Source organism: Pygoscelis adeliae, unplaced genomic scaffold, assembly GCF_000699105.1.
Source record: "Pygoscelis adeliae isolate BGI_AS28 unplaced genomic scaffold, ASM69910v1 Scaffold186, whole genome shotgun sequence".
Classification (NCBI taxonomy): Eukaryota; Metazoa; Chordata; class Aves; order Sphenisciformes; family Spheniscidae; genus Pygoscelis; species Pygoscelis adeliae.
In genome coordinates, this window is record NW_008825071.1 from 9209394 (window position 1) to 9221994 (window position 12601).

Genomic DNA, 12601 nt, shown 5'->3' on the forward strand with positions numbered 1-12601 from the left:
GAGGGGTCCTCGGAGAGGAGAGGCTGGTCCCAGCCAGTTCCAGCTGGTTCCAGCCGGCTGGGGGCGGGATGCGTGTAGAAGACTGGAGTGAAGGAGTGAAGTTAAGCCTGGGAACAAGGGGAGGAAAGGCTTTGGTTAAATGTTTGTGTCTGTTTCCCACTACCTGAATTCGTAATTAAGTTTTTACTTTGGCCGGCGATATGTTAATTTTCCCTGAGTTGAGTCTCTTGCTGGCAATGGTAGCTGGTACGCGATCTCCCCGTCTCTGTCTAGACCCACGAGCTCCCTTGTTCCCCTTCTGCCTGTTTGCTACCCCTGTCCTGCTACGGGGGAGGGAGTCTGGCTGTTAGCCCCTGCCGACACACCGCACCAGGATACCGAAGGCAAGTTCAGTATTGCTCTTTAGGATGTGACAGTTCACATCACAGATCCATAATGCTGCTTTTGTGCAGCTGTGTGGAATAAAGATGTCTTACCTTAGTGAACTTTGTAGAGGGGAAGGAGTGTGATGGTGGGCTGACTGGATGGGAGCCTGCTTAGAAATGAAGTGGTGGGTTGAATGGAGAGTTGTGCTTTAAAAACAAACAAACAAAACACACAAAAAAAAGAGGGAAAAGAAAAAGAGGGGAAAAAAGGGAGAGACGTGCTTTGCAACCCTGGAAGAATTGAAGGAGTTTGAAAGAGTCCCAGATGGGAAGTAGGGAGAGAAATGAGTACCCCCTGGGCTGTGAGGGAGAGCCCTTTGTGGCATACTCTTAGATGGCCAGTGACCTAGTAGGAAATGTTTTCGTTTCCCGAATAGGTTACTCAGAGAAAGTATAAACCAATTATCTGCTTATACTCTCTTGATTTCAGATGCTACTCTTTTAAACATGCTTTAGATCTTGCACAATGAAAGGCTTTTTATTTGCAGAAGAAAGGTGAGATATGTAAAAATGATTTCACATCTGACGAATAAGTTGTCTTTGGGTGGGAATGAATCACTTATTTGGAGCAGGTTGTAAAGGTTCAGATTTAAGTCTTTTTTCTCTGTTTTTAATAGATGATTGTATATTTTACTGAATGGCAGCTTACTTCATACACATTTTTAGTTCTTAATAGAACAGTATCATTGCTGCAGTTAAGCAGTATCTTTTAGTTTTCTGATCTAAAATGGATGCTAAAATCTGATGTTTGGGTCTGATAGGCAGGAAAAATAATATACATAAATAAGACAATACACGATTTACAACATCCAGTCTAGCCCAGAGAATCTTGAACTATCTAGATGCCCTCTGGCAGAAAGTAGGATTCAGTTGATGGAGAAGGTCTCAGGGCCGAGGTGACGTGCAGGGGCAGGAGGGCACCTGAGAAAACGTTCTGTGCAATGTTCTGCGCTTCCTGATCCACTGCTTGTGCAAACGAGGTATAACTGACGTGGGAGGTGAATCTTTGTGAAGGAAAACCTTTAGAGTTTGCAAAGCAGTAATTACCTAGTCATGGAGCTGTCAGACATCGTAACAGAAGACGATATATCCAAGTAGTAAACACAGTCTTGTAGCTGGTGACTTCTTCAGAAACCACCTGGTGCTATCTTTGCCTTTTCGTTATTGTTTTGAATGTTCCATAGTAACACTCCTGTAGTTGGAGCATTAGCCTTTTCTGGCACCCAAATGTTTTATTATATTGAAGTTGTGGCTTTTTGATTGTCAAAATGGACAGAATTTAAGATGTTCCAGTAACCATGAACAAGAGAAATATTTATCATTGGTTTTTTTGGTTTTTTTGCAGGTTTTTCAGAGGTTTAAATGCTTTAACCTATAAAAAGCTGTAGGGCAATATCAGCTTTAAAAAGGGGGGAAGGGGAAGAAAGTTCCACAAATTCCTTTTAACGTTCTGCTTAGTACATTAATGGCACTATCAGTGCCATTCCAAGAAAAACATGCAACTAGTGGTAGTTTTTGTTTTGTTTTGATCTTTCCATCCTTTTACTTTGAATTAGCCTGCCTTTACTATATTGTCAGGTAAATTAAAAGCATTCACATTGTTCATTCAGTTACTTACAGGAGCTCCCCAATCTTTTGTGCCAAGCTGTCTTTCTAGTTGGTGATTCTGTTTTCATTATGTTATTTGTTTTGTTTGTACAAGCCAAATGAAAGAAGGAGACATTAACTCAAATGTGTTTTCAAGAATACACACTATTTTTAAAATCTACTTTTAGTCTTTCAGTCTTTTCCTTTATTTCCTTATTCAGGTTGGATTTTTTATGTAATAATGGGATTGGAAGCCTGGAGATTCATCTTTAGTAATGAAAAATTATTAACTCTATTATAGCTTTCTAAAAATATGTAAATTCCTGCCCTTGGATTTTGTATGTGGTTTCCACTGATAGTTTTTTCAACCTTTTATATAGATGTGAAAGATACTTGAAGAAGGTAGGATGACAAAACACTTTTCAAACTACTTTATTGATTTTTAAAACAGAATACTACTATTTTCTGGTCATAGATACAAAAGCTCATTTTTCCAGATGTACTTAATAAATATAGCTGTGTGTATAAAGGCTTTCTTGGCTAGAAACTGAGTATTTTCGTTTTCTAAACAGGTGTCTCAATGCATGTACCTACTGCAAAACTAAGCATGCCAGAGGAGATCTAGCAAGTTATCCAGTTGAAGAACTAGTGGACAGAGCCAAACAGTCTTTCCAAGGTAAGCAGCTTTATCCCTACAATAAAAGTCAGCCTCTGAAGTGTATCAGGTCTTATTTTCACACGTGATGATCATGATACAATATGGCTCTATTACAGTATTGAGGTTCTTAATAGTCGTAACTGTGTCTGGTGGTGCCTTTGTGGTAGAAAGCCATGCTTTCATTATGCTGTGCACCACTACTTATAAAATGTAGTCCTACCATTAGGAGCATTGCAGTTTGATTTTAGGCTTGCTCAAATGAAGTTCTGTGCAAGCATTTTTTTGTGATGATGGGGAAGCTGTAATATTTGGTCATTTTACTCTCTTTCTGGTTTCTTAAAGGGGAAGACAGTAACTTTTTTTCACTGAACAATAAAAGTAAATTTCATGAACCTCCCTAGGATTCTTAAAACCCTGTTTAAGGATACATTGCTTTTTCTGGTAATGGATTTCCTGGAGGAGTTCTAGGATGTTTCTGAGTGCCACACAAAGAGTATCAGCTTTTAAGTTCAATCCAGTCAAACATCAGAAGTTTTTCCTGCAGTACAGTACTCTGAGCCAGTATCTGCCTAAAACTCTTGTACATCTGGTAGTTATGATAGCTTTATTGTACCTTAATATTTGTTCTTTATATCTAAATTTTGCCTGTGTTTCAAGAATACAGATTTCCAAATAATGCCAGTATTCATTTCTGATGCAATCTCTGTGAAGGCACGGGTGTTGTTTTTTGTATTTATTTGCCATGTTGAAGGATTAAACATATATTAAAAAATCTGAGATAATTCAGGTGTAGCATCTCCTTCCATCTTTGTATCAAATACTTTGAATTGAAAGTAGAGCAATAAATACAACATGTGATGTCACATCCTCTGTGCATGTAGAAACAGTACATGCATTGGGTTTCACTTACGGCTCTGAGTGTTGCAACTGTTCTAGTAAGAAGTAGGTCTCTAATGATTTAGCGTGGTTTTAAATCCATCCTTATTTCAGGATCCATAATGAACCTTATTTAGGTCAGTGATGAACTTCTGGCTATTCCTATCAGTAGTATGCAAGGAAGAGTCCTTTTCTTAATCAAAGCCCACGCTCACAAATTCTGAGTTCTATGTTATCCACACAGAAAGTTCTTAAGATTGTAAATGCCTTTTTCTTCTGCTTTTGTTAAAAGCCAAGCTCCTCTCTTTTCTTTTATGAAGCTTACCTGTAATTGCCACAAAATGTCTCCTATTGCTTAGGTTTGTAGAATCAGTACTGTTGTTGCTGTGAATTGGATTGTCTGTTATGATAGACAGGAATCCTGTCATGTCTCAGATTTCTTGTTTTAATAGGACAAGTTTCTAAAACCTGTATGCACATTATGAAATGGTCAGTAACTGAAATGCAAGATGTATAAATACACTTACTATTTTGGTGGAGAAGCAGTTCAGGAAACAAGTTTCAGAAAGCTAGAAGTTTTCAGTAGTACAAGACATGATTTTGAAATCGGTAAGTAGTCACTGTGTAGGAGAAAAGCCTGCCATTTGATGGTTATGGTTATTATTATGCAGTAATTACCAGATGCAAATAAATGCCTGGTGATAGCAAGACATGTAGGTAGAAAGGGAACACTACATTCTTTTCCTTTCATCCAGGTGTGTCTCTGAAGTACTTTTATATTATGAGTAGCATAAGAATAGTGTTATTCTGATAGCACTATATAGCTGTTGAAATGTTCCAAAGTAACTTTGAACAATTCAGCAAAGGAATATGATGAAGAGAAGAGAAGTTATGGGTAATACAGTCAGGATTTTGGTCTTACTTAGGTTAACTATTTAAATTTTATTTAGATTTATTGTATGTATGCAAAGAAAAAAAATTCAGATTTGTCTGTCCTGTTATAGTTGTATTTGCATGCCATAAAGTCCACATTAAATTAACATAAAGATGTATTTGTTTGATATAACAAGAAAGAAAACTCGAGTTTTGTTTGTCTTTGCAGACAATAAATGTGAAATTTTGGAAAGTATTTTGAACTTTAAGTATTGTATATTCGGATTGAAAATTCAGTAATTCAATTCATCTGTTGTACTGTGGCCTTTATTATAAATATTGACTCTTTCAAAATAACTTGATTTCTAATGGAAAAAACTTGCCCTTAAGCTATTGTTTTGAAATTTCTTGAAGAAATGCTGTGACGTGTCTCACAGCAGGCATCGCCAGGGAGTTCTATTCTTATTTGGCTAGTACCTTTGTTAGAGGACATAAGGAAAGAAGCAAGTACTGAGCTGTAAAATGACAGGCTTTGCCTCCAGCTTTCACACACTTAGAAACAGGTATGAAATAGTCAGATACTTAGTTTGCAGTGTATGGAGAATTTATTAGTGCCAGCTTGCTGCAGCTGGGCTGCAGAAACTTCATCAATCCAGTGAAAGACTTAAGCAATTCAAAGTCATCATTAAAGTTCTTGCTGAGTTACTGAGCCACAATCTCTTCAACAATCACTTCTGTTTTCTCAGAAGATGTGTTGCCAAAGTTCTAGTGGAAAAATACAGAGAGGTACAGATGTGTGATGAAAAGTTTTTCCACTTTGGAATTATTCTTGGGAGAACTGAGGTGTCTTAGAAGAACAGCAGCAGAACAGTATGTGATGATTTTCTGTAACTGTATGATCAAGTCATGTAAGAAAAGAGAGACTGATGTCATTTGCAGTATTTTGTATGTATATATTCTCACAGTACCAACTTCATAGGCCCCAAAGGTGGGATGTTTCATTTGTGGAACACACTGAAAATGGATTAGAAGAGTTGCATTTAAGGATGTTTTGTTACAGGTCCTTAAACCTCAGCACGAAAAAGCTCTCTAAAATGCTTTATTTGGGTGGTCATACTTCGGTAAGATTGCAGCTGACATCTAGAAACAGTATTTCTAGCAGCAATATGTTGCCAGAACAGGCTTTAGTGTTATGATCTAGACACTCCCAATTTGTCTTCAGTCACTTCTGTACTGCAGCCTCTGGGTAGGATGTCTCTACGTGGGAAGTATTTCCAAGCTGTAGTTTATGCTGCGTTACTCGTCTGCAAGCCATTTCAAGTAGTCAGTGGACCAGTCTTGGACTGCTAATGATATGGTACATAATAATATGGTATCTGTTTGACAGCAGCTGTATGGCGGTACCTGACAGTCATCACTCTTTGATGTTTGTCTCCAAGATGACTTCTGAAGATTTTTGAAACTCGTAGGCATTTTAGTCAAAATTTAGCTCTGTGACTTTATTTAGCTGCTGGTTTTGAGAGTTTTGCATGCTTTGTGTAGGTAAGTAGGTAATTATTTCAGTGTATTTTAGGATCCAAACCTCTATCTTTTTGGTCAGTTTTGTAAAAACAAAATTTAATACTCTGCTGAGAGTGGTAACTAGATGACAGCAGATGACAAAGCTGCAATAATTTACGTGTGTGTTCAGATTATTTGTATAAGCATAAACTTGATTTAAATTAACTGGTTAAAAAGAGATGGCTGAAATTATCATGACTGAACAGATATCAGCCTATATCTTGTACTTTTCCAACCTCTGAAATAAACCACTTTTAAAATTTTATTTTAATATCTTAAATTCAATATAATGTGCACAAAAACTAAGTGTGTTGCAGGTTTCTAGTACATGCTGCATACTTTCATAATGCATTGAACTAAGTGTTAAGGTGTACTGAAATTGAGTTTGTTTGCGTACTTCATACGGGTTTGTCTCCTGTCTGACCTCCATAGTAGTTTTGGACTTAGTCGTAACTTAACTTAAAGTTACGACTGACATCAACTTTAATAATTAACAAAATGTCTTTAACAAAATAATCTATCTGAAGTTGCAAGTAGACTATTGAGGTTTTCCCTTTTTTAACTTTAATGTTTTTTCTGTACATTTCAACTTTTAGTAAGTACTTGTATCATTTTTTTACATTGACAGCCTTGTCAAATCACATTGTATAGCAGGCTTCTATAAGACAACTAGTAAAAGAAAAAGTATTGCGAAATATAGTAAAGTAGTCCTTGAGTAGAGAACAAATGTCTACTGTAAGGTTGTTTATGCAAAGAGGTTTTCTGCAGCTGATAGTACAGCACTTTCTTTGTGTCATCAACTTAGTATGTTTTCTTCAAAAATTGCTATATCGTGTTCAATGCTGTATTTTAAGGAATTGCATTTGCAGTTATGAGAGAGCTCTTTCTTTCCTGCCCAAAGCTACTTTATGTATAACAATGTGTTTTTGCTTAGTATATGAAGTGGAAGGCTGGGGTAGCTGCCATTGGTGAACAGTGTTCCAAGAAGACGCAAAAGTTAAAACAAGCCTGAGCTTTGAATGTTGTGTGGAGTGGTGTCCTGGGATAGCTTTGGCTAAATTACAAGACTTTAAACTGATTTTTTTTTTAAATGGGATTTTAGTGACCATAAAAAGATGTATCACTGGTAATGCTACCTGGTGATTTGTAAACCCGACATATTGTGAGAGACTTTGTGGGCAAAGATAGTACTTTATATTGCCAACCATTTTTGCTGGTTCAGCAAACTAAGTTTTTAAAAAAAAAATAGTTTTTTGGGATTAGTGGTTATTTCATTCTAGTTTACAATGAAAATCTTCTGCATGTACCAGTAAAAAATTACACTTCTTTAGCACTGCATGCCTGTTGCAGATGGCAGGGAATATACTACTATTAAAATATACACTGTATAATTGCTACTGTATTAGCTTATTTTATGGTAGCAACCAGGGAGCTCAAATGAAAGTCAAGTCCTGTTGGGAAACATTGTTCTCGTATCCTCAAGCTATGAGGAACAATTGCTTTTGGAAGAATAATTGCAGTGGCAAAATATCATTTATTTTTATTTCATTATTTGTGTGATGGGTCACTGGCATGCATGGTGTTCAATTCTGAGTAATGCTTCTGTTTAGGAAATCTTGGACAACATGTAGCATTACAAAGCAGAGGAGCTATCTAAACAAAGATTCCGAGTCTTGACTTTCATTAGTCATCTTTAGCAATTATACTTAATCTTGTAGATTTTGAAGTGTTGAGAGTTTAAAGGAGATCAATGTTAAATATTTCTCTCTCTACAAGCATTACTGTAAACAGATGTTTATGCATAATGATAAGGATTGATTTTATATAACGTGACTGGTTTCCAGAGCTTTTCAGATCACTGTGAGCTTTGCTAAGGAACTTTGGTTTTAGTAGTTCTGATGGAGTGGTGTCAAGACATTCTGCTTTATTACTTGGTAACGGTTTTTCTTCCTGCACAACTACCAGTAAGCTCTCTGTATGTTTTCAGAGCAGCTGCCGTTCATGAAAGGACAAATATTAAGTATCAGCAATGTTTTTAGTTTCCCATTAATTGGCAGAAGCAGTACCAAATTAGGATGCTTAGGCTATGTCTTCTCAGTAGTGGATTTGGTCTTTGAACACGCTGCGAGGGACTGGGTGACCAGTCACCCAGATGGATACCTGGGCTGTGTACTCAGGGTCCTTCTAGGGGCAAAACTAAGACTGTAGAGAGAGCAGTTGTTGTATATGCAGGTCTTACCTTGATGTGAAATAAACACTTACTCGGAGCCTGGACACAGACCCAGGTCTCCACTAAGCTGTCTTAGTGGCTTCAACACGGCCTTTGTTAATGATCTTAAGCATGTCCCAGGAAAGCTTTCTTAACTAATCTTAATTCCTTGCTCACTAATATTTTTGTCCTTCTAGTGTCAATGTTCTGTCAAATAAGTATATGTATCTATTATAGCCACACCAATGTTTTTCTTCTGTAGTCTAACAGCATTATCAGAAGTCAAGCATTTTCTCATGCTGCTTTGTCCTAAATTTTATTCAGCAATTTCTGCAACGGTCCTGAAAGAAAGCTAACTCTTCATCACACGGCTAGTATGGAAGAAGAGACTTTGTTGAGAAACCTGTTGGATAACAAATTCAATACAAAAAAAGTGCACTGGTGTTACTCATTGATATCTGGGAACTGAATTCCCATTGTTCATATAAACGCAAATCTTGACAATGTGCAAACTGATACTTGGTACTGATTTTGTGGCTGTCAATTAATTTCCATGCTTGGAAACTCCCTGAAATTGAGTCTGCGCTGTATGGTTCAAACACATAGCCAAAGGCTATGACTCTGTTGTAAGGATAGATTGGGGTGTGCTTTGTGTGGGAAAGGAAGGGAAAGAAAAACTCGCCATTATATGTATATTGTTAAATACCAAGCAAAAATAAACTATATCATGTTAATGGCAGACAACTGATCAATTAGTTGAATTAGATGGACGTGTCTTTTGGAAGTGTTGTTTTGTTGTTTGTTTGGTTTTTTTAATTCAGTTGTCTTTTGGAAAGATTGGGAGATCTGCTTTGTATAGAACTGAAATATGTTTGCTTGGTTGTTCTCAGGATAAAAGGGAGTGTTTCATTTTGGATTGAATTAAATATTTAGATCAACTTGAATGTTTTGGTTGGTTTTCAGAGTACCCTTTGGCTTTTAAAATATAGGTCAACTCCGAAACCAAATAACATTTGTGAGTGGGGTCATTTTTTCTTTTTTTAAAGGAATGGTTAACTGTGGAAAATGTTTACACTGAAACATTTCACCTTCATTCCATGTGAAATATTTCACCATTTTGAAACTTTGTTAATTTTTTAAATTTTATTTCCTTTTGAACGTTTGATGACTTCAATACAGAAATTATGTTTGTTCCCCAAAAGTTGTAAGCTAAACTTTAGCAAGCATCTGCTTCTGTTCAGCAAAAACAGCTTTAGAAAATAAAAATTTTTAGTATTGTTTACCAGTCATTGCCCAAGGCAGCGTAACAAAAAGTTGCGTATAAAATCGAGAAAGTTAAGCTCAAGGCACTTTTTCATGCTGTGTCCTTTAGAGGAAAAAGGAAGCAAAGATAAAGGCAGGTTTTACCTGTAAATGCAGACCACATCTTACTCTTTTTTTACTGCTTTAGCCACACTAAAGAAAGCTTGAGAGTGAAAAAGCAAATGTTAGTACACTTTAAACACCTCCAAAAGGGGTTGCAAAAGCCAAACAAAATTTTCTTGTAAGGTGAGTGTAATGAAGAAACATGGAACTTGGGTGCTGGTTGGCTGTTTCTTGAGTTTTCCCATACTTAAGTCACACTATGCATTACCCCATAAAAATCTCAGAAGGAAAAAACCCCATACTTAATATCTGATACAAAGTGATATGTTGAAGGTGTAGCATATGTTGCCTTCTACTTGCTCTCTTTTAGCAGCAAGAACGACCTTGTAAGAGTATGAAGTCCATGCCCATTATAATTGGTTTTAAACTGTCTTATGGAATGCTTTTCTTTCGGAATAGACAAATACTCAAAATGCTGAACTTTTCACAGGAATATATTGAATTCAACAACAAAGTTTTGTAGAAAAAGCTGAATGTGTTCCATTTGACATTGTATAATATAATGTAATGCCTGAATCTTCTTTTCCAAAATGCTTTTGCCTCTGTATTTTCTGATTTATAGAATCAAAATTTTCTGATGTACAGATTATAACATATATAAGACAGGAAAATTTTATGCGGCAATCTTTTCTAACAAACACTCTTTACCCTTAAAAAAAAACCACCACCACCAAACCCCATACCGTTTTTCAAATCCTTTCCAACTGAATTTTTTGGGAGAGCAGAATTTTCCATATCATAGATTAACTTGGTTCATACCCAGCTTTGCTATGCATCGTGTCTCCTTATGTTGTTTATTTCTTTTTATTTTGGGGGGAAGGAGGAGAATGGTGACAGTGTTTTTCTAAGACAAACCTCTTCTGTCAGCCTTTTTACTGACTTCTAGGAAAAGCAGGCTTTATTCTATTATTGTTCCTGAAGTATAATTTAAAGTTACATTCCAGGGAGCTTGGGCTGCTGTATTTGAGGCACTTCGATAAACAACTGCTCTTTGTTCTTCTGTGCCTCTTGGCTATAGCTAAAGAGCTAGGTTTTTGTCGTTGTTATTAAGTTTATTAAAATTCTTTCTCATTGTCATTTGTGTCTTATGAATGTTTTAAAAAAACTTTGCAAATGCACAGAATACTTAGGCCAAGATAAATATTTTGGTACTAGCCTGTCATTTCTTAGAGTTATATGGAATAGTGTAATGAATTAGTTTTTCGTGGCCCCATGTAATCTTTTCTAATGATCCTGAAAGAAAAAGATATAATTACATTCCATCAGTAGTGATTAGAAGCAATGTCTTCAGGTATGTAAAAACTGCTGTGTAACAGATATTTAGGCACACATAACCAACATCATATAGCAAAGAGAGATTTAAAAGGATAAAAAGATGTCTTTTCATAGTAGTAAATTACAATATTGTGGATATTTTCAAGCTTCATTTGAGTAACAGAATTAGAAGTTTAGTGAGCTTTCCTCTTGGCTCAGAAAGAAATTCCCTATTGTGTTTTTGGTATGTGTTTCTTTTATACAGTCAAGCTTACCAATATGTTACAGTTGTTTCTGTTGTTTTCAGCGTGTCTTGTTGCATAAAAGGTTCCTTTGCGTTATTTTTAATTTTACTTGAGAAATGCAGTGGCAATTACATTAAATTATTGGTGTCTAGCTTTTTTCCTTACTGCTCTCTGCAGATTTCCTTCGGAGGGGAAGTGGAGAGGTGCTGATCTCTTCTCCCTGGGATCCAGTGCCAGGATGCGTGGGAATGGCTCAAAGCTGTGTCCCTCAGGGGAGGTTCAGACTTGACATGAGAAAACATTTCTTTCCCGAGAGGGTGCTCAAACCCTGGAACAGGCTTCCCAGAGAGGTGGTCGATGCCCTGTGCTGGTCAGTGTTGAAGAGGCATTTGGAAAACGCCTTTAATAACATGCTTTAACTTTTGGTCAGCCCTGAAGTGGTCAGGCAGTTGGACTCGATCATTGTTGTAGGTCCCTTCCAACTCAACCCTTCTATTCAATTCGATTCCATTTGAGTCTTCTTCCTCCCTCCTTCTTTCCCTGCCAGTACATGCGGAGGAAATCTTTGATGACATTTCTTCCCAGCCCTGCACTAGCAGAAGGGACTGAATGGGCAATCACGTCCCATCCTAGGCACTGGCTCTGTCGCTTTCTGGGAAGGAGGCATGGGCCTTCTGACGGGGCTGAGAGCTGTGGATCGCCTCGAGATCATTTGACCACCTGAACGAATTTGCAAAAAGCATGTGGGAACTGCGGGTTTTGAAAGTCTTCTCGGTTCGTCCAGTTTAGCTGGGTTTCCACAGGATGGCAAAAAACCACATCTCTGACACTAGCGAGGCTCAAAGATCAAGCCCTCAGTCTCAAGTGGGAAGTGCTCCGGAACTAAATGCTTGCAAACCCTTTTGATGTGAGCAATACCTGCTCCTTTCCCTGTGGATTTCTTTTTTTCCCCCCTGGACTCAGTTTTAGAAATGCCGGAGCTGTCTCCCTTGGAAAAAACACGCTAAAGCAGAAGAGCCAGAGAACAACAGTACTCCATCAGAGCAAAGGTCCCCCTGGCCCAATACTCTGTCTCCAAAGTGGCCAACCATAAAGGTCTGAAGGAGAGGATAGGAGCAGCGCAGGTCTACTTCTGCCAGGGTCCTGGGGGCGCTCATAGGCCTCAATGGCTGGGACCGGCCTCCCCTGGGACCCACACCCTGCCAAGGGCCCAGGGGACGTGGTGTCTCAGCTCAGCCTGGGGCCTTCAGTCCCTGCCTGAGCAATGTTGTAGGTGTGCCCGTCTCTGCCCCTCTCTCCTGGGTGGGCCTGGGACCTGCACTGCAGAGACCTGCTCTCCTGGATGGACCCCTCAGACCTGGGCCATAGCTTGTCATGCAGATCTATACACATGAGAGAGCATAACTATTCTACCCTGCCCTACCCTACCCTACCCTACCCTACCCTACCCTACCCTACCCTACCCTACCCTACCCTACCCTAACCTTTT

General features: G+C 38.0%; 1 protein-coding gene across 1 annotated transcript in view; it reads left to right on the plus strand.

The window, feature by feature from the left end:
• CDKAL1 (CDK5 regulatory subunit associated protein 1-like 1) overlaps positions 1-12601 on the plus strand; it is a 436847-nt gene that overhangs the window by 196216 nt on the left and 228030 nt on the right. The window contains exon 8 of the mRNA XM_009326510.1: positions 2585-2688. Coding sequence (XP_009324785.1) covers positions 2585-2688 — 104 coding nt within the window. The remainder of the gene's footprint in view (positions 1-2584; positions 2689-12601) is intronic.